The following is a 23,585-nucleotide window of genomic DNA, read 5'->3' as shown; positions in this document are numbered from 1 at the left end:
ATACACACCAGGAACAGGCAGGAGACTCACAAGCACATTTAATCTGAGCACTCAGGCTCCAGTGACGTGGATAAAACAAACAGCTTTTGCTGAAAGGAGCTGCCTCTCTTTTCCAGAAACTGGAATTGACCCCTACTTACGTCACTTTAGGGAATTAATCTTCCAGAAAATTAAGCTGATGTTGGTATGATCAGAAAAGCAGCAGAGAAAACACAAGGGAGAAAGGTGGTTACGCACAGCCAGGATAGAGGAAGGTACGGAAAAACCTGGACCTTTCCATGGCTCCTTGCCATGGGATCGATGTGAAATCAAAGGTTACACACACACAGTGTCAGCCACAAAGTAAACAGTAACAAAACAGGTAACTCCATGCTACATTAACACTTTCAGGTTTTAGAAAGGAGACAAATCCATCTTTAATTCCTGCATTCTCTCAAAACCAAATGCTGTTTGTAAGCAGCTGGTTTGCACCAAGTCTGCTACAGAAGAAAGCCAATGGTTTGTAGCATTGCACTGTAACATTTCTGCAGCTAAACCTTGCAGTGAGACCACGACAAGAGGGAGAAGACAGGTCTGATGTGCAAGATGATTTCCACCTGTCCCCACCCTGCCATCAGATGCCGTGTGACTGCAGCTATGCTGGATGGATGAAGAAGTTGCCACCCCACTTCATCTCCACTGCTCATTACCTTCAAATCTCCCAGCATAACTGCGTGTTTAGTCACTTCCTAACCCAGTTCTGTCAAAATGATTCCCGTTAGAAAATCTGTGTTTCAGCTTAACTCAGATTATTTTTGACAGAACTTGTTTAGCGGATGACTATAAATGCAAGTACCAGAAGATCTGAGAACATTGTAACCTTTAGAGCTCAGAGAGGAAATAGCAGCGAGCAGTGGAGCCAGCTACCCCGTTCCATGGCTGTGTTGCTGTGGGAGAAGCACATTAATCACTCCTATAGGTCTGATTTGTCAGCCTGCCTGAGCAGGGAAAGCTGTGTACCGAGGGTGGCATCTTTAAAGAAAATAAATCAGGAAATCTATGGACTACTTATTTTACTGCTTAAAATGTCAGGTTGGGGTTTAGTGTCCAGAAATTGAAATTATTCACTGTAACTGCCTGCAATTCTGCTGTATAATGAGAGGAACAGGCAGATGCTGCTCAAAAGATATTAATAAATGTGACATTTCTGTGGGGCTAATGGATAAACATCAACCTCGCCTTCTTATCTTAAATTATTGTAACAAGGCCTGAAAACTTACCTAATTGCTTTCTATGTGTTACTGATGTGAACACAGTGTCTGTGTTTTTACTTGTTACATGGCGAAAAAAGTGGGAAAACTACCACCAAAATGCAGCATCAAATTACCATCACACAATACACAACACTGACAGGAGCAGGACTTGATGTAGAGATCTCCTTACCTTTTGTTAACAGGCTTCTCATCCTTGTCATAGGGCCTTATGAACCATTTCCCAATTCTTACGAAGTTTTTATCCATCAGGCATCTAGAAAACAATTACAGCAACAATTACTAGTTACATCTGAAAGTCTAATTAAAAGGAATCTTTGAAGACAGTGACACTGAGGGATTAGGCAGCTGAATTTCCATCAGATTGAAATAAAAGTTTGTAGCTTTTGGGTTCCACTTTCTGTTTTCCCACATCACTCACAGAGAATCCCTGTCCCATCTCATGACACTGTCACTGATGCTGAACTTCACACGTGCATTTTCCCTTCATCTTTGCCATAATCTTTTCCACTCTGTGCTACTCTTTTTGCTGAATGATCTATCATTCTATTTTTCTCACTCCTCTTCTTGAACAAAAGCCATTCATTAGTACTGATTCTTTTCTATTCGGTCTTTCAGATTTCCAACAATAAAGAATATGCATTCCTTCATTTTTGGCATGTATGTGGTATAGTATAGGAATGACAGAAAATTGTATTACGGAAATATTAACAATGATTCAATTTTCCCTTCACATGATCCCCAGCGTGATTTCAGGTGCTGAAACTCTCATAATTACTGCTTCCTCTGTCAGAAAACCTCACTCCACCAAATATACTCCCACATCACCAAAATTAGAGCAGTAAGTTCCATTTTCTGTGGCCCCTTTGAAAGCCCCACCGTTTCTTTTTAGAAACTGCATATTCCCCTCTAAAAAAAAAAAAAAAAAAAAAAAAAAACAACAGTGAGGACCCGAAGAGATCAATACCCAATTCAAATGGACAAGTTAGGGAGTGCCTGATGCCTTTCTAGGTCCACTTGTACAGATGAATCACAGGCACAATTTGCCAACCCTGAATACGTCTCATACATTAAACATGTACTCGAACATGCTGCCCATGGGACCACACACAGAAATTCATAATTAAGGCATATTTTTCACTAAGGTAAATAATATGCTTCAAAAAATCTGAAAAACTGGTTACTTGTTGCTAGTGGTTTATACACTATTACAAGTAATATGCAAGCCTTGCCCATGCATTTCACATCTATTCATTATTTTTTATTTAGATGAAAGAAACGGATTTTTCCACCCTTCTAAGTTTTCCAATAGTTTATAGCAGCTGCTAGAGATTAACCAAAACAAAGGGAAAAAATTTAAAATCACATGAAACTTTTTGTGCAAGTACATTCTGCAAGGTTCAGAAAAGTTGTGTGATCTGCACTTCAAAAGCATACCTAGAAGACACAGATAGGAAATGGACAACTGACAACATAGATACTAATATGCTCCTAATTTTTCTGTATAAACTCAGCAGGGTTTTCCAAAGTTAAAGCTGAAGAAAATTCTATCAGCACTTTCTCAACTAAAGCAAAAAAGAAACCAGTTCAGTTGAATAACCAATACCTTAAACTGAATATGAAAGCTAAGCCAGCAGAGATCTAAAGACATTGATAGTGGGGGGGGAAAGCTTCAGCAACTATTTCCCTAGGAAATATTTGCTATCAGAGAGTCTGTCAGTGCCAGCATGTTTTATACAAACAAAAGGAAGTCTGTGAAGTTTACATCAGATCCTTAAAGAAAATAATCTGTAGTAACAAAAAAACGTAATAAACTCTTCCCATCACACACAGTTCAATGCCGTGTGTCACATCACTGTGTCTCACCACAGCAGGTTTAACTGCCTCAAACTAATGCTGCTTTCTTAGAAAAAAAGTCTTCATGGGAAGATTTGTCCTTAAAAATCAGTCAACCCTCCATGCTAAACTAAATCATGGGTTATTTAAAGAACAATCCCATATAAAATCAGAGCCATGCCTGCAGCAGCATGGATCTCAGATGCGGCCGGGTGGGCAGTCAATGATAGCACGGTTATTTTTGCTGTATAAGCACTAAAGGTAACTAGTCTTTCACAGTGAGCTGTAACAATGGACTTGTGTAAAAAAAAAAGCCAATAAAAGGTCATAAAAAGCAGTTATTTAATGATATAAGGACATGAAACACCCCGCAGGCCCGGGCTCCTCTCCCTCCTCAGGGCTGGGCGATCCCTCCCTCAGCAGTGCAGCTGTTCCAGCACTTCACTGGCACCTGACCTCCTGTATTTCTGATTTTTCCATGAAAAAATGACCTGCCAAGGGCACACCAATTGTTACGAAACGACACTGTAATATTTTGAGTAGTCATCCCTCAGATCTTGTAATGTTTTCTATATTGCCAATTTACATAAACTGCTCATTAGTGTGGGTACTGAGGGGGAAAAAAAAAGAAAAGGAAAAAAACCCCCACAACCAAAAAATCCCCCCCCAATCAGTTGTGTAGGTCCTTTTTCTTGCCTTTGCCAGGGTTAGGCGAAAGCAGACGATTCTCCTCCCTTCCTGCCCCGTGTTGTCCCCACAGGTCCCTCGGGCTCCTCCATGAGGGGCCGCTCCCCCTCACGGCTCCTCCTCCCGCCATTTCCTTCCCGCCACGGCCGATCCCCCTCAGCCTCCGGCAAAATAAACGCGAAATAAACCCCAAACCCCACAAAACCGCAACCGCCGGCACCAGCCCCGGCACCGATGGGCCAGAAACGGCTTCGAGCTTTCTGCTTTATTAATGGCGCTTTTCCTAAACACCGGGTAAAATAGGGCTTGAAAGTTTAAAGTGCTGTTTAATAAAGTCTGCACACATGTTGCTATTACTTTAAATAAAGTAATTATGATGTTAAGTTCAGATTTGGTATGGCAGACCAAAAAAAAAAAAAAAAAATATATATATATATATGTATGAAAGTGATTAACTTCAAGTAAATTCAGCTATGATACTGTAAAAATTGTCATCAGGAAAGCAGTGAGAAGACGCTCATGTCCAAGGGACAGTACTGTGGAATGAGTTGTAACAGCTTATCTGACATGAATCATATCAGCTTATCGTGACATGAAGTGTTTCAGTTTATCATGACACGAATTGAGGCTCTTGGCAAACACTTGAGGTGTGTTCACCAACTACTGCTGAAAGGAAAAGGCTTTCCAGCCACAGCTGGACAGAACAGTCTGCTGACTCTGCCAACTGATTTCAATTAAGTTATATAAAAAAAAAAAAAAAACTACATTTATTTCACAAGTTTAAAGAGGTCCAAAGAGTAAAATTAGCTACTTTACACTTAAAAGTCAGCTGGCTGGGTACCACAGATTAATAAACACATATCAAATTAATTTTCCCTTTTATACTATAAAGCTACAAAAGAACTAATGAACATTCTAGACTTGGAATTTAATTTTTATACTTGTATTCATTCTAAGTAGCCTACAACATTTATAAAAATCCCCTAAAGAGACTGATGGGATAGAAAACAGGGAATACAACTAATCCTTGTACCTGCGGACATGCACCCAGGTAACTCGGTCACCCTATGGAAGCACAGCCTCAGGAACATAATACAAACCTCATTACCAGTAAATCTACATCAAAGCAAACAGGACACCAAATGAGACAAGATGAAAGTGTTTTCCACTTGCTTATTTTCTGAAAGAAAAAATATCCAATGCTGCATTCTGCAAAATTACTGCAACACAAAGGTGCATTCTATTTTGATGTTATTATTATTATTATTAGAACCTCAGAGAAAGTGGGAATAGTCTAGTGACAATTTAATTCTGAGAAGATATCCAAATTTGTAAGAAGAACTAGGATGTAATACAGGAAGGTGACGATGACCTGAAAAACTGCAGAAACAGAAAGAATAAAATTATATAGCCCAAGATGCCATGTCCCAGATCTAAGAACAAGATAATCTTCAGTAATCTTAAGAGTTGATAGCTGGATTAAGAAGAAAAAGCCGTAAGTGTAATAACTTTGCAGTCAAGTCATCTATATATATAGATATATAGATGTATATATGATATGTCTCATCAGAGCCAGGAACTGTTAAGCTTTACCCTGAACAGTGTGCACAAATGTAGTCAAATTGTAACTTGCATGAAACCAGGATGATTAGGGCGAAGCTTTTTCATCAAGGCAGTAAAGGTCAGCTACAAGTACCCTCTCTCAGCACCTCGGGAAGGTGAAAACTTCTCTTTTTCTTGGCTTTTAAAACAGCTCCTTAGCAAAAATCCGAGCAGAAATATGTACCAACATTATTGCTTGTATGAGTGTTTAATTAGTTGGCACAGCATTTTATGATAAATTACCAGTCAATGACTCAAGAGATCCATCTCTGTCTTGTTCTCTTGGACTCAAGGTCTAAATCTAAAAAAAATGTACCTTAAGATCCATAATAATATAAATGCTCTATAGGTATCCTGTATGATTTTAAGTATCAAAATGAAATATTTGAAAGCACTGGAGTTTTTCTTACCTTTCCAGAAGATTATGAATCGCTTTGAAGAGCAGGGTCCTACACTCATAGGAAAGTCCATTCTCCCAGAATCCTTCTTCCACCACTACAAAAACATAAAATGTCAACATGCTCAGAATAGGGAAATACATTTATCCAAAACATATCTTCAACAGCTTTAATTTTCAAAGTAGCATGTTTCATTAAACTATTTCAGCTAATACCTATATTGCCCAAGTAGCTTTAATCTTTACTTGCTGCAGATGCAGTCTTAGAATTTAAAAAAAAAAACCAAACCCAACACAAAAGCATAAAAGCAAACCCATTTGTTTGTAGCATTCAATATTCAAGTACAAGGGTGAGGAATGCACGATCATTCTTTGCCACCACCGCTGAGAGATCCTTTAAAACTTAACCACAGATGCCGACAATCAAGAAACAAAGTGAATCATTAAAGGTGTAAAATCAATTTACATAACTGAAAAAACATGAAACAACTCTTCTGAACCTCTCGCTGTCACACTCAGGTGCAATTCCTCCATCGTACTGACCTGAACTATCGCAGTTTTAGCAATACACAGCAGATTTTATACCAAATAAAAACTGTACACTCAGTACCGAACTGCAGGGATTTTAGAGTTTAAAAAAGTAAGTCTAATTATCTCTCCTAGTAGAGTGCAGCCTGAATTAGTCACCTGAAGGACAGACAAACCTCAGAAATATCTGCTGTCCTTACTCATGGCTTTTGGGTGCTAAAACTACCAGGAGTAGCACTATTTCTGGTATGCCTGTACCAGATTCGAAATCTTACTCAGCTAAAAGACGCAGAGTGAAAACAGATGACAAAACAACTTTTTCAATGAGTAAGGATTTGTTAATTGTCTGAGTTCTGTCATTTCAATTTCACAGGAGTAGTCGGCAGATCTTTAGAAGTGCAAACATAAAATTCTACTGCACGTTAAGCACCGAATACTTCACACCCCTCCTTGGCCAATTTGCAGGACGAGACCTCCCAGCAGCGCGTCTATCGCAGAGATTATTATCTCAGTATAGTTTACAACCACGTTTAAAGGCGAGCTCTAAGGAGCTTGTGCTCCATGGAAAATACTAATATTGCCAGCAGCCTTCAAAGCCTCGAGCCACTGTTCTGCTGCTTCTCCAGGAGCTGTAACTCACAGACAAGAAAACGCACATTTTCTGCATGTGCAGTGTTGTGATATGCTAATGTTGGTAACAGAGCCTCTCTCCTCGTGCAGAATGGAAAAGCCAGGTTTTAGTAACTAAATCACCTTATCGGACAGCACAAGACTTCCCGGGAGAATGGAGACACAGACCCGTGCCCCTGGGCACAAGCAGCAGCCAAGGAGCTTTTCCTTTGAAACCACTGCAGGCCCTTTAATGCTTGCAAGCCCTCCCTGACAGCGAGGATGTAATGGGCCATGGCTATTTACTGCACAGAACGCCGCATGGCCTCGGGTTTCACGGGTAAAACACTGTGCTTAAGGAACTCAGAACCCCCGTGCATGCTCAGAACTATCGATGTATAAATTCCCAACAGCTCAGAACTACAGAAGCCCCAGAAGCTGCAAGGCAGGTACAGTCTTGCACTTCAAAATGACATAATCCTTAAATATATGAAAAGTTACAGATTACACTATGAGAGATCACACCTGCATGAAAATTCAGATTTAAATTAAAAAATGAAATTTTTGGACAGCATCATGAAGTTGACAGAACCTGTAAAAGTCAAAATAAATTCACTCTTACACAGCAGTGAGCTCTTCTCCAGTTTCACCCTATCCTAGGCTATACTGCCAGTATTGCCCTGCTTTAGGAACTTCATGCAAAATAGGGGAGACCAGAATCAATTCCAGGATTTTACAGGAAGGTTCCCACCACCAGTTCTGAAGTTCTCAGTCCTAACTCCCTACCTACTCCCAGATATACACGGCAGACAAATGGGACCCTGTCACATCTTATATCATCTCTCAGATCTTCTCCAAGTATAATGTTGCCATTTTAGGAGAATTCAGATCAGATCACGCTGCTTTACACTGTTAAATGTAATATTCTGTAGAGTTGGAATAATTTTAATCCCGAAATTTTTTTTTGACTGGACATCACCTATATTCTTTTTCCCTGCTCAGCTTCCCTGGCTACCCCAGCCTGTTACTCCTCCACAATCCCAGACATGAAAGCACTCCACATCCCAGCAGGAGGGATGGGATGAGGGAATGGAAACTGGCAGCACTCCCCCTCCCTACCCATCACCACAGCTGCATCCATGGCTATCCTGCACTCAGCAGAAGTAATGGATGGGAGGAATGTGTCCAAAATCCTAGGAAAAGCAGGGAAAAGCAATGTTAACCTCACAGCCAAGTCCCGAGGGTCAAGTGTGCCGTGAGATCAGACTGCCTGAGGAGCAGCAGTGGAGTGGGACAGGGAAAAGGGGAAAGTCCAGAGTGGTATCAACCCTCAATATTCTCATTTTCCAAACTGCCTTTCTTAGTACATGGAATTCACATAAATGACATATGAAATGGAAATAAAATTACTTCCCTATTAAATTTAACTCCAAGTATATCATAAGACATTGCCATAACCACTTTCCTATAATAAATAATGCCTTTAAATCCCAGATATATTAAAGCACTATACTTACTGTAATTATCTCTAATGCTTCTTTATCCTACTAAGAAAGTACATCTCACAATTAAGAGCATGTACATATGTCTGATGCCATAAAAATGAGGAGGAAAAATTAGAAGTGCAGCATTTCACTTCCTCTTTGCTCTTTAGCTTCCTGATCCAGACTCCAAAAGAAAAGTGTTGAAATGACTGGAGCAAGTTGCAACTTCAAGATGCATACGGTGACCAATAAAAAAGCTTGGCAAAACACTAAAAATTAGACTATTCCTGTAAATTCCAAAGTTCCTGACGCTTATAATTTAACTAGATTTTAGATTTTGAGGAGTATTTTAAATTCCTTATAGCAAATTGAAGCCTAGGAAATAATTGTTGGTCTCTGTCTGTCTGTGTGACGATTTCTAATGCTTTTAACACTCAACACGTTCAACTCCAGCCCCCCCTCAGCTTTCCCAAGCTCCTGATAGCATTTCCAGGCACAGCCAGCAGAACACCGGTGCTGCACAGGTTCCGAAACATGGGAACACCTCCAGCCTGTCCTGGAGGCGTTTCTGGTACTTCAGTTGAAATATTTCTCTTTAGACGCAACAAATGTGACACTGAGCAACAGCTGTGAAAGCCATCTTCCAAAACAGAGAACTTCTAGGGGGAGAATCACGGAAAGATGGAATGTTTTAGTAAGAGAAAGCACAACAGAGCATGAACTTCATTTTCCTCCATGGAAGTCAGAGCAGAGGACAAGAGTTTGGAGAGGCAGCAAAGCAGAGGGGACAAACTGTGGGTCACTGCTTGCCAGGCCGTGGGGAGACACAGCCATGGCCAATCTGATCCCTGTTTGCAGCAATCCCATCCTGGGGAGTGTCAGGCTGGGCGACCTCCAGGAGCCCCAGCTCCTTCTCACCAGAGGGTTCTGCCAGGTGACTGCTCCTCCACTGGGATAGCTTCATGTACACGTTTCTATAGCTCTGGGTATATACATTTCTGTAAACACTGGCTACCCTATCCAAGCCTCTGTACACTCCAGAGAAGGATGACACCTGGGAGTGGCATTTACTTTATTTCAACAGGCAGCTCATCCCGTTCTCACTGCCCTGCAACAGAGGGAGAACTTCAGCACATCATTTCTCACCAAAAGAAGCAACTGCTTTCCTCTAGTTATGTTTTGTTTGGTTTTTTATTTTTAATTAAATCATCTCCCAAAATAAACCACTAAGTCTATTAATATTCTGTCTCTAAAGATCTGGATCATCAAAAAAAAAATATTATCAAGAATAGCAGAAAATCTGAAACAAGAAAAAAGTGTATTTGACACTTACAATGGATTACAATGGAGGTGTTAATCTCACTGCTGGTGTTCAAACAGAGTGGGAATTAATCAACAGCCTTCATATATAAAGGTGTTTTTAGGCGTTTGTTATGATTTTGTTTTCATAGGTTGAAAAAATGAATAAAACGTTTATGTTTATTCTTGCAGATCAGATGTTAAATGAATGAAAGGCAACTACGGTAATTTAGACTTACATGGGAAATTTATAATTTAAAGATACTTAATGAGCAGCTTAGTTGGCTTGGGGTCTTTTTTATTTTCAAGTCAGAGATATTAAGGTCTTCAAAGTGTCCAACAATTTTTATGAAGCCAGCCATGTTCTCAAAAAAAAAAAAAAAAAAAAAAAATCCATTATAAAAATTTCAAGGAGAGAAGTCACAGCAAAATATCAAAGCAAATACTTCAATAATTTTAGGTCTCCCAGCAGAGATACTGGAAAGATAATAAGATCTCTGTTCTGCTTCAGTGGTCAAACTGACATATTTTACTTAAAAGAAATGTAGGAAGGAAGGAGAGGAGGCAAGTCGAGGCTGTGTCGGCACTGCAGAGACAGTTATACCTTTAAGAAATCCAGCCACCCACATTTTAATAATTCAGGTCACACTGCCTTGTGCAGTTTAAAAGCAGAATTAGTTTCAAAGAATACATATTTCCTCAGAGCTATGTTACATATTTCCTTTTAATGTATCATATTGCAGCAACAGCTGAAATGAACGTCTAGACATCAAAAACAAGGCTTTATTCCCACCTACTGCTTTTTTACCTCAGGCATCAGAGCTAATGAAACCCATTATCCAGAACACTGCCCTCAGTCACCACATTGGCCACTGCAAATATGAAAAAACACTCTGGGACAGCACCAGTTATTCAGCCATTAAAATTACTGAAAATCAATTTCTTGCTGCACACTGCAGAAATACTGATAGATTAAAGCAGGACACATGGGACAAGGAGATTACTTCCAGGGAAGATTACTATGTCAAACTGCTGAGGACGGGGACTTACTCAGCTCCTCAGGATTCACATGCAGAGCAGCACATGCTCCTTGTCAGCCTTTGATATTTTGCCTCCTCGCTGCCATGAAATATGAAGGATGTGGGGCTTTTTCTGTTTTAAAAACACATGGCTAAACAACTCCAACAAAATCAGACATAAAATTACTAAAAGCAAGCATTTAATTTTTATCTGTATTTTTATTAACGTGCCCTTAAAACAATATTTCAAAAGCCAAAGAGCATTTTGAAGCATCATTTCTCCTAAAAAATTGAGTTAAGAGAGTAACAACACAATGCAATGGTACATTAATTCTGAAAAACTATATTATACCCATAAAAATCCAATTAAAGACAACGCCATTGATCGATCATTGCTATACTACCATTGATCACCTTGTAAAATCTGCGTTTGAAGTCATTAGTGATTAAATTGACTTATTACTAAATCAGATTCAACCCACTTAGAGATCTAATTTCCTCATGCTGGTTATGATCATAGGGAAATTGTGCTGCTCACTCATACAGGCCCGAGAATCCATCTTGGCTCCCTTCCCCAAGTCAGCTCATCACAAAATGAACCAAAACAGTGGAAATGCTCCCCAGAATGATTCATTTGTATTCTCCTATTTCCAAACTGAGGGAATATTCACTGGACTTGCACAGAAGCATTTCCAATCCACGTCCTTCCAAGGTACCCTTAACAGCTTCCAGGAAAATCGGAATATAAATGCAGACCATGGCTGGAGATTGCGGCTCAGGCATGACCCCAGTTTGCATCTCAACGCACCGCAATTTTCGATATAAAAACCAACACTTGCAAGGAGAGTTGACTATGAAACTAAAATTGTTGCACCTCAGAAGGATAAATAAAACCTTCAAAGGCAACAGCTGTTGAATATCACAGGAATATTCCGAGGCTTTAATTGTTGCGCATTGAAACAGAAATTAGCATAATAGCTATTTATTGAAAAACAGATGGTAGGTAACTATCTGCACTTAGATTGTGTTAGCACTACTTAAAGTATTACTTTTATCGCTTCCTCAATCCCGGTAGGTACAGAGTTGTTTTTTTATAGAATACACATTATATGTTACATCCTCTCCCTGGCCCACACACACTCACATTCCTGTGCTCCTGCACGGCCTCTCCTGCCTTTCACTGGAGCACACCACAGCCAGATCTTCACAGGGACGGCTTCTCAGCAGCTTGGTTAACCAAAATTATTATCTATGAAATCAGAACGAGCATTTCTGTGCAATTACAGCTCAAGTCTGCTCTCTCTGTAGGAATGCAGATGAGCTGTGCAGAGAGCTCCTGAGACAGGAGAGATTCCAAATCAAACCATGGATTTGCCGTGTGGTTTTTGCTTCAAATGCTTTCTACCATCACCAGAAAGAGTAAAAGGAACAGAAATAAGGCACAGTTTTATGTGGTTTACACAGTTTCCCAAAGCAAAGCAGGAAGTTGTCTGCAATGGGAAACCTGCTCTCACGTGCCAGAAAATCCCCCCCAATCCCTGATTTATGCTGCTTCATTCGTCCCACCATGTGTTTGTGTTAAGCAGTCTGATTTCCAAGCCACTTTATATTTCTTTGCAGAGGTATTTCCTATAAATGAAAAGCATAACCTGACCATAGTGAAAAGGCACTAAAGGTTTGGGGACATTCTCACCATTGTTTCCTTAAATGTTCCAGGCTAAGGATGCCACTAGGAAAGAAGTATTTTCTTAACTTTACTCCTGGGAGTTTCTAGAATTTCCTCTCACATTTCTGAACTTTTCATTTTCCATTATCTCTTCAACTATTTGGAATAAAGACATGAAAGGTAGTTTGTCAGAAGAACATAAAAGCAACCCAAAAAGCTTCGAAGGAAAATACAATTTTTTTAAAGTATTACTATGCTTTCCTAATCCTAGAAACAACCTGTACTCTCCAAAGTTCATTTGCTCTCTTCTTTCCCCTTCCAAATCTCCCAAGTTTCCCTCATTTCCATTTCCAGTCACCACCTGGGCCTTGCCGCCAGTGTGACCCTTATTCCACACATCGGCTGCCAGCCCCACTTCTGCCGTTTGATCTTCTCAGGTTCAAAGAAAATGGAATTCCTGCAGTGGATGTGCAGCAGGGAGACCTTCCTGTGCTCCAACAATGCAATGAGAGGGAAGACTTGTATTTTTCCTCTCCAAACACAACTGGTGTTTACTGGCACTGACGGGGCACTGACTCTGCATTCCCTGTTCCCAGAGCTCTGCTGGAGGTAACGGAATGTGCGAGGGCAGCGAGTCTCTCCGGAGACATCAGAGCGCGTTCAGCCACCCCCGAGTAACACAGGCCTTGTTCTGAGAGAAAATGCCGTCCGTATTAATCCCTACTTGGAAAGCGAAAGGAGCCCGGAGTCTTCCCTCACTTCCCAAGTATGCAGGGCGTCACTGCTGGAGCACAGCTCCGTTCGGAGCGCGGCACCGGGCTGAGCTCTCCCGGCCCTTCCACACGGCTCTGCCTTGGGAACGCCCGCACGGCTCCCGCCAGGCGGTTCCACTCGGACGCTGCAATCCGGTCCCTCCTCGTTCCCATTCCCAATCCCAATCCCAATCCCACCCCGCCCGCCGGCCGTGCCTCCCGGAGATCCATCCCCACATCCGCAGGGAGCTCTGGCGGCACTGCAGGCCGATCCCGAGAGCTTGCCCGGCCAAGGGGACGGGGGACACGAGTCACGCCGTGGCCGCAGTGGCCGCGCTGGGGCCGCCGTGCGGGGAGGGCAGCGCGGCCGGGCCCGAGGGCGCAGCCACGGCCGGGAATGCCCATCCCCATCCCGCACCAAGGCAGCTCGGGCGGCGCTCCTCGCTGCTCTCCCGTGTGCTGCGGCTGCCACAGCCTTTAATTGGTATGTTAAGACGACAGCTGGAGGAAAGACAAGATCTCCAACACATGCAAAGAGACATTTATGGAGAAATCCCGGGTGTAACGTGCCCAGTCTCCCCAGGCCCCCGGAGCTCTGCTTCCACCCAGCCGGGCTCTGCTCTGGGGGACAATAACTGCTGGTTCTTCTCAACTGTATGCTGATTTAAACAAGTCAATATTTGGGTTTCCATCAGCTAAAATTTGAGTTTACCCTTCTGCATAAAAATTAAGAATTGTGCTTATTGTTCCTCAGTTCACACTTGCTTTTGGTCACTGCTTGCAGCCCCCAGGCTCCTATTTTCTTCATTTTTTTTTTCCAAACTAATGGCTATAGAAATAACAAGTTTCATTAGAAAATCTTCTTTTCCTTAACTTACTTGAAATGCCATATTGTGAGAAGACAAGATCTGAATTTAAGTAAGGGATGCAGGAAATATTTTTAGAGCAGTTTCCCATGTTAAATACACATCATATGCCCCCCACAAAACAGCCAAAGGTTGTGAGTGTGAACTACTACACTAATTCCATCATACATGGAACATATTAGATAAATCCTCTTCATGTTACTGTTTGAAAGTATGAAAAGATGTGAATAAACATCTTTTTTCTAGGTTATACATCCTTTCAAAAGAATGTTTTAAAGCTTATTTTACTACTTTTTTTCCTACCTCTCTGCTGGAATTAATTCTATTTTACACAGGAGTAAACAACAAAATTGACTTTTCCATCTGTTTACTTAAAAACTTGCTGCAGTAAAAGCTGAAGGACACAAAAAGCCCAAACCCCAACCAACAATCACCAAAAATACAAATAGAAAGTAAGAGTTAGCAGCAGGCAACCCCAAATTTAATACTGCTGGCAGATTTTTTGAGTAGCAAAGTTAAGCAAAAGTCCTGTACAACCCAAACCATGACATGATCCTGTAGGTCTTTCCAGACATGACCTTCAGCTTGTAATTTTTATCAATTAGAAAATAAATTTAAGCTTACAATGTTTATATACTTCAGAAACAGAGGGTGAGGCTTGAGCAATAACATCAGTGCAAAAATGGTTGTGGTCAGACTTGATGCTTGTAAATAAAATACTTCGAAAAAAATATTTTCAAGAGAAAAGTTTAAAGACTCCATTTTGCAACAATTTTTGGAAATAAAAAAACCTGAAAATGCATCTTAAGTTTAGGTATGAAGAACAGCGTAAATGAAATATCTTCTTATAAATGTGCCTGTGAGAACCTTTTCCCTCATATCCTCGTCTCTTTGGAGAGGCCAGGATCCTTCCAAAACCACAGGCACAGAATAAAAGCGCAGAACAGACTTCAAAGACAGAACAAGCATATTTTTGTCATTTTGTTTGTTCTTTACTCCTCACAAAACATGCCAAAATACTTTGTGCTCTTCTGTAAGCAAATGTTTACTGGAGTTTGCTGCTACTTGAACAGAAGCAAAAGCGAAATAACAGTTTTGTGTTGAGTTCTGCCAGCGAAGGGGCTGAGCTGGAGGCAGCAGAATGTCAAGCAGGTTTTTAAGCAGGTTTTTAAATCTATTTTTGTCCTCTGAGGAAGCCAGCAGAGGGAGCTGGCTGGGACCCGGTCTGGGCCCGTCACCCAGGGGCTGCTTTTTCGATTAAGAAAAGGATCCCAGATCACGCAGGCTAAAAATAAAACTTAAGGGGAAAAAACCGACCACATGCAATAATAAACATATTAGAGGAGAGCAAGTTTGGAGTAGGGACAGTTTAAGTGCTCCTTTTAAAATAAAACCGTCCATATGAAACAGCTTTGAAAGCAGAGAACTTCCTTGAGAAATAATATCTGGTCAAAGCAGCTGGGATCAAATGTGTGATCCCTTGGGAAAGACTCCAGAAGATCCCTGAAAATCGTGATGTCCATTACTTCCAGAGGCAGAACAGATACTTACCCCAACCAGGTACCCAAACCTCAGTGTAGGAAAACAACCCCTCTCCCTCCCCATTCCTGCCTTTCCAAGCAGGGAATATTACAGATGCTCTTTCAGATGGGGACAGAAAAACAATTTCTTTATCAGCATGTTTTTATTTATCATAATATGTTTATTTACTCCTGTTTATAAACAGAAGGTATTACAGGAGAAAAAAGTAATGAGGAAGACACAGCATGGCATTGGGGATGGAAAAAGCAAATTACTGAGGACTGGAGAGCTGTTCTGAAATAGAGGAGTCCTTGGAATTCCACACAGTAATAAACTAAGCTGCAAGATTTTACAGACTATCTGAGACTCCCAAGTACTCAGCTTTTCTCATAATCTTTAAGGCTGAACATATATGTAGTAATTATTAATTTGAAGCCAGTCCTGCTCTGTAAGATCTCTCCTGTAAGAATCTCTCCTGTGAGAGTTACTGCAAACAAGAACCCAAGTGAGCAGGATTCCCTTGGGGATGAGCAGGCTCCCCAAGGAACACCCAGGAATAGAAAGTTGTGATTTTACTTTCTATTCAATCAAAAAAGCGCTGCATTTTCTGACTCCTCTCTACTTGGGACTCCTTCTAAAGATCACTTTCACAAAATTTGAGCCAACTGACCACATTTGACCACTACAAAAGAATTCCCCTTCCCAGGCATCCCCTGTGCTCACTGCTGGAGTTCTTTCCCATATCCATATTTCAGCAGGAGCCGTCTCCCTCACTGCTGGTTCTGCAATGCAAATGCAATATGTTGTTCACTTTACAGGCTGTTGCCATGGATATTAATGTGATGTCATAAATTGTTACATCTTCATTGCAGAAACAAAATGAAAGGGCTTAGAAGCAGGAGAAGAATAAGAACTCATCTAACCGAGCATATTTAAGAAGAAGCAACTGTTGTACAAATCACAAAGAGAAAAGAGACACACAAATGTGTATTTTAATTTAGTGTTGTTGAATGCTTCTCTCTGTAAGTGCTTCCTAAAAGATTCCAAATTCCCTACTGAATTTCTTAGTGGACTGTTACCTGCACAGTGGGACCTCCTCAGCAACAGATGGAGCAGCACTTCATAAATTCAGCTTTTCACCACGGTTGGAAATGCATATTTCTGTTGGAAACATCAGTTTCTGAACTCTAAATTATCAGGCAATGGCCAACCATCCCAGCAATGCCAACCTGCCTTGCCCCTGCTTTTCCTTTCATTCCAGCTACTTTTTGACTGACCAATTCCATTCATGGCATATGTGCCATGGCAAGTACTTAATTTTTGAAAAATCAGGAAAAATTATTACCAACAAGTATTCCTGAAGTTCCTCCTCTCCAAGGACTCCAGGAATCAACAGTAACAAAACGTTCCTTTGCCTTATTAAAACAGTAGCTGAGATTACAAGTTAATCTACTTTATCTATAGATGTACACACAGAGAAAAGAATTATTTAGCTTAGAGAAAAGCAGAATACAGTACAAAGCACACCCAGTGTTCACAGTCACAGAGGATTTCTCTCATTTTCAATTAGTCAAACTGTCTGGTTTAATCTTTTTCCCAAACAGTTTAGCTGTGCTGAGAGTGGATTTAACTAAGTCGAAAGACACACAGCGAGTGGGGAATGAATGGGCACCTCTGCCTGCCTGGAGCTGCTGACCTGCATGGAATAACTCCATGAGAATGGGATAAACACATCCCCACTCCCTTGCACTGTCACCAAACAGGCACCCAGAGGTGGAGCAGCACTTGGCCAAGGAGAATCCTGGTGCTGTCTCTGACCCTCTCCAGACCATGGTGCCAGGAAACCCAGGCACTCCTCAGCTCCTGAGCATTTCCTGTGGCAGCTCCAACAGGAAAAAAAGCCTCACACCTGGCCTGCATTTCTGGGGTCTTGTGGCACTTCTAAGTCCACCATCCAACAGTGAGGAACTCATCCACTCACAGTGGTCAGGTGTTCCTCCCCTTTCCAAACTCCCTTGAACTGCACATGGAATGGGCTAGATCCACACCCTTCCATTCAAATCCAGCATCCCACACTCCCACAGGTGAGACAACAGAACAGATCCCATCTTCAAAAACCCAAGAGAATCTTCCCTGGTCTTGTCTGTGGCTTCCACTTCTGCGTTCCACCTAATCAGGAGTCTTAACCAGTTCCTCCAAGTCTCTCACCACTTAACTCTCCATCATAATTCATTAAATACCTTTTGTTCCTATGCCCCCACCCATTTGGAGGAGGAGGAGGAATACAACATCAAAAGACATGCTCACCATTCTGATACCTCCAAGACTCAAAAGGCTACTGAATAGCTGAACAAATACGAAACAAAAATAAGTTTCTTGCCATCTTTTAAAAAAAGGTGTTCTGTAACTGCAGCTTTACTAGTCTGGGAGATGTTCAACCTTCTCACCTTAACCTGTTTAATTCACGTGCTTCTGAGAGCTCCTGCTCCGATAAAGCACCCAGTGAACAGTCCCCCTCCCAGTTCAGCCCAAGCTGCATTTCTTGATGACGGCACCATTCCACTGAGTCCATGGCAGCTGCACTGGTGCATCCAGTGCTGTGGGACAATCTGAACATCTCAAGCAACGCAACGTCACCTGTACTCTGTGTTTCCAATCCTATTTTTAATTCAGGAGCTTAAAGGGCAAAACAGCCTCCAAACCACATCCTCCTGGTCACCCACCTATCCGTGCCCTCTGGCAGTGGGAAGCTATTCCCTGTGTCCTGTCCCTCCATCCCTGGTCCCAAGTCTCCCTCCAGCTCTCCTGGAGCCCCTTTAGGCACTGGAAGGCTGTTACAAGGTCTACAGAGAAACCAAGGCTGCAGATCCCCATTAATTGCTCACTTCAGAAATATTTATTCACTGGAGCTGTTTAATTCAATTCCCAGACCCAGTGGGTCCCTATCCTGGGGGAGCCACCCAACACAGAAACTCTGCCATAGCCCCCTGCTCTGAAGAGTTAAGCAATAGCTGCTATGTGAGCAGTAATACTGAGGATTTATTACCCTTGAAGGATTTGCCTCCTACAATCCTACACACTGAAAGTCCAGGGTCAAAGGGCAATAGAAAGTCAATGAGCCCTACAGGGCAGCCCCAACACTCCACAGCACCACACTGGAACACCAGACACCTCCACTGGGGCCAGACAGGAGCAGGCGCAGCACAGGTGTTGGAGGAACATCTCTGGGATGCAATATAAAGGGCTCTCATCAAATTCCCCACCCAGAGCATGCTCCTGAGCCACATCCCACAGCTGTCCAGGCAAATCCACCCAACAACAGTGCTCTGCACACAGCATCCTGCAGCTTCTCTCTAAACCAGGAGGGTTCTCTGCATGTAGCCCAGGGGTTTGCTGCACAGGAGAGCACAAAATGCTATTTCTAAAATAAAAATAATTATAAATTGAGCTTTTATTTTATTAAATAATTCTGCTTATAAATGCAGCTATAAGATTACAGCTCAGCCTATTTAATTTCCCCTAATATTTCAGTAAATAACAACCACCCATTTCTGCATCTCCAGGAAGGCCCTTGGCTGTCATGCAGAAGGAGCCACCTGGAGAACTCTCCGCATATTTAATTGGAATGTGGGGTGACCCTGTGAGCCCCAGCAAGGACCCAGCACCTCCAGGATCCTGAGCCAGTGCGACAGGGAATCCGCGGGATCATTCCCCAGCGCCAGGGCGAGGCGGGCAAGGAGGGAGGGATCTGCTGCCAGGCTGTGCCAGCTGCCATTTGGAGCCTGCAATGGACATTGGCATTTTGCCTTTTTGTCAACAATTTTAGTGTCAAAACCAAAGCACACACACAGCTCAGTCCCCACAGAGTGCCTGCGACAACCCCGGCTGGCCCTCGTGGAACAAAAATAAGCTGATTTTCCATCTCTAATAAATCTTGCACTTCAGAACGCCTACAGCCAAACCCAAATTCTCACCTACTTACCCCAGAAGCAGCAAAGCCAGACTTAATTGACTTTGTCACGCCAGGGATGTAAAAAGCAACTCCTAACTACTGCAAACCATGGCTAAATACAAATCACAGCACTTGAGTCTCAGTGCAAATTAATAGGGTAAAATCCCCCCGTGAAATCTCCCGGCACCCTGGCAGCCCCACTCAGCTCCATCTCTCTGGGCCAAAGAATTTCACTCCCTTGTAACATTTAAACATAATCTGACAGCGAATGAAGCTTCAGCTGAATATTACTGGAAGGCTGGGTTTGCTTACTTTTCCCCCCTTAAGCAGAATATGAACCGGCTGGAAATATATCCTCTTGGAAATGTACTCCATTATATATTCTTCATCCTGATAAAGGCTGTTATCAAATACAACCAACAGATCAATGACTGATGCTGCTGACAATTTATTTTCTTTTATTCTTTCCTTCTTGTTTATGTGATACCCCCATAGCGTGTAAGAGGCCTTTGCCTTCAAGCACAAAGCATCACAATTACTCCAGACATTATTTTGCTGGCATAAAACCCCAGCTACAATGCATTTAAATTTCCACAAAACATGTCTGGGTTGTTTAAAGAGGGTAGCAACAGGGAGATAATCCCAGTTTAATAACTCTGCATGTAATTGCTCTGAGCTACCATCCTAAGCTGTCTTACATAAAGCCCATGCCCTGGGTCACTCCTTGTGCCCCTTACCTTGGGAGCACAGTTTGTGTCCAGCTGCACCTCCCGACCCAGCTGTGCTCCATCCCCACCTCCCTGAGCTTTCCACATAATCATGGCAGAGATGGGCTCCCACTAAATTAATTCCCAGGATTGTCCCAGGATTTTGCAGAAAGCATCACATAAGAAACAAAATGCATCTTGATGTCACATTTAATAACTAATATGTGCTCTGTGGTGCTTTATTTTTATTTCATTGAAGCATTAGCACAATGAAATGATCAATATGCAGTGTTTTTCTAATAACAATTACTAAATAGGATTTAATGTTTAAAGTAACTGCACCACCTCTGTTTCAGTTAAAAATACAAAAATAAAGGTCTCTACTGCTGATACTTAACCTTTATCTCCAAAACTTAACTTTCAGCCACAACAGTGATGGGTTTTACCTGGGATATCAGAAAGGAATAAAAGTCAGCTCAGTGGGGGTAGTTCTGGGAAATTACTGATATTTTTAATTTATGCAAGATTAGAATCAATCAGGTTATGAAAATCTACAAGAACCTTGGTAGAAAATGCCTAAAGTTCCTATGTTTAGGGAAGAGAAATAATTTCACCACACATGAGAATCTTTTCCAAGACAGACCAGTAACAGCCAGACAAATTATTTAACCAGTCCTTCACTTCCACTGGGATATGTTTCGGCAAGAGATTCCCACTGCAGTGGGAAAACAAGTTTGATGAGCAGTGTTTTACACCTAAAATTCTCCTCATTCCCAACAAATTCCCCAGGAATTGTCAGCAAATCTGTAATGCAATAGATCCCTGTTCTCACTGCTGTCACTTCTGCATTTCACAGAACTGGTCTGAATGTCTTTTCCTTGCCAAGATGTCCCCATCGGAATGCTGCATGTATTCTGCAGTTAAAATAAAATACACCCTACTCAACTTCCTTTTGGTCTCTCTGTATTTTAAATGCCTTTCACGTGGCATCAGGCACAAATTAGTCCAGAAGACTTCAAAGTTCCTGCATCGTGCCCCTTGCTCAGATTCCAGCAGTACCTGGCAGCTTCTCCTTGCCCCACCCACCTGGAGATGCTCATTCCCAAGAGCTGAGCACCCAGGTGCCAGGGACTCCCTCCTGCAGCATCCCAGCCCCAACGCTTATTTGTAAATAAGCTAATTTTGGTAAAAGTTACACAATCAAATACACACAAGCTTAACTAAGGAAAAAACAAATTACTTCTCATTTGGCTCATTTTCAAACTCCAAATTAAGAAAGAAGTGGAAGTAACTGGCTTCATACCATTGCTGTTTAATAAACTCTTATTTTGGTGTATCAAAGGGAGCTAAGACTCTTGTGTGTGTATATACACATATATATACAAATATATATGTACACACACACATATATATTGAAGAGTCTTATACTCTACACCACCCTTTAAAAACATTAAATAAATTCATTATTGAAGAAAATATTATGGACAGCACCACAGATGCTTTTAAAGACAAGTTTTTAAAGAAAGTACTTAAGGTATTAAGTATTCCTAGTGCTAAGGAATTATCCAAACTCTGAGTTATTCCCGTCAAACCAGTGCACACCAGAACCTTGTCACTGGAAGATGTTCATTTATTCCTGGCTGGCTCCCCAGTGGACACCAGGATACATCTGAACCCAAGCAAGAGAGTGGGAGGGAGGAAGCTCAGAAACAATTTCAGATCTATCAAAACTAAAATATTACCTCAATACAACACCAACATTTTCACTTTGGGAGCTCTGCCAGAAGAGAACAGCCACCCTGCAGTAACTGTTGCTCTCTGGCGGGGTGTTTGTATCCAGGAACCATTTTCCATGATGCTGCTGGTGAGCAACTACAGAAATCTCCACACTTGGACGTGCCCTAAAATCTACCAAACCCACTGGATACAGCAACTGGGCAGCAGGAGCCAAACAGGGAATTGGATAGAGATGGTCAATGGAAAAAGTAATGCTGGGAGGCAAGGGAACCAAGGCTGGTGTCCCTCTGCTCCTGAGGCCCCTCTGCTCCGGAGGCAGCACAGGCCAGGCACATCCCACCAGGCACCAGCACAAAGATTAATGGAACAGCAAAACAAAAGGCACTTGTGCTTCTATCTGCAAGGTACAGCTCTCATCTGCATCTCCCAGTTTAACCCAGTTTAACTGGAGGCCATTTTTACAGCAAAATTACTCAGCAGAAAAAGCCCAACCCAAATGTGAGAGGAAGGGCTCAGGGTGAGTACTCTGTCGGAGGGGCACATTTATCTCCTCATGACTGTTAGAGAGGGTTTGCTGTTCATGGATAAGTTATTTATAGCTCATCTGGGCAGCATCCACATCTTTAATTCCATAGCAGCTTCCCTTGCCTTTTGAATTAAAAATTGAACTTTACTCCAACGGATTCTCAAGGGGAAAGCATTAAATGTGCCACATCCTGTTCTTTGTTTCAAAGCAGCAGTGTGAAATAATGTAAAGAGCTCACACAGCCCTGATGATTACTGCATATTTCATTACCACTCCAACACTCTTTGTCCCACTTAGAGCTGCCTACATGCCTTGGGCCATATGGAGCTGGTTAAGCAGGGCCTGTGATTACTACTTGGAAAAATCTACAACAATCATTCTCAGACAATTCTCAGCATTGTGATTACTTAACTGCCATTTTTCTAAACCTAAAAGAATAATCGACCATGTCTGGAACGTCAGTGAGCCCCAATTTTTCAAAATTTATTAAAAGATGCAACTGATTATATAAATATGACACACAGCAAGTAATTGAGCAGAGGTGCAATGAATGGGCTGTAGTTATTTTTGCCCATCATTTTTAGTAAGTTTGGGGAAATGAACAACTTCAAAGTCAGAAATGAGTGATCTTTTACAGCCAGCACACATGGCTGGCAGGTGACACACATTACTTTTGTTGCCTAAAACTTTCAGACAGTTCAGCTTCACTGGATCCCTTTTGGATCTGCAACACAACAAATGTAAAATCCATGGATGAATTTTTGGCTGCAACAATTTCACCTGGAGCCTCAGGCAGAACTGCCCAGTGACTCCATCCCACAGCCCGAGCTCATCCCAGTGCCAACCCCCCGTGACTCTGCAGGCCCCAGACACAGCAGCATCTGCTCCTGCTCTCCAGACAGGCCCCTCTGCCAGATCCTTTATTCCCACTGTCCAGATATATTTAATTAATTACATCATGGTTGTGCAGCATCCAGGGAAGGGAGATGCTGTTAATGCTGTAACCCCAGATGACAATTCTATTTCAGTTTCCATGGTCCTCTAAAGGCAATCATTCCGTGGCACCCATCCCCTGCAGGCTTGGGAAAGCTATCCAGGGAAAGTTTTTAAAGGAGAGGCTTCCATGCTGCTCACACACACCTTGGCC

At 42.0% G+C, this 23,585-nt stretch overlaps 1 protein-coding gene across 1 annotated transcript in view; it reads right to left on the bottom strand.

Moving 5' to 3' along the window:
- The window catches only part of LOC309579918 (mediator of RNA polymerase II transcription subunit 13-like), a 179,601-nt gene that overhangs the window by 84,312 nt on the left and 71,704 nt on the right, over positions 1–23,585 (bottom strand). The window contains exons 3-4 of the mRNA XM_082293492.1: positions 5,786–5,870; positions 1,423–1,506 (exon numbers count right to left, since the gene is read on the bottom strand). Coding sequence (XP_082149618.1) covers positions 1,423–1,506; positions 5,786–5,870 — 169 coding nt within the window. The remainder of the gene's footprint in view (positions 1–1,422; positions 1,507–5,785; positions 5,871–23,585) is intronic.

This window comes from Coloeus monedula (assembly GCF_965178545.1).
Source record: "Coloeus monedula genome assembly, chromosome: 18".
Taxonomy (NCBI): Eukaryota; Metazoa; Chordata; class Aves; order Passeriformes; family Corvidae; genus Coloeus; species Coloeus monedula.
The sequence above is the reverse complement of the archived record's forward strand: the minus strand, read 5'-3'. Positions and strand labels throughout refer to the sequence as shown.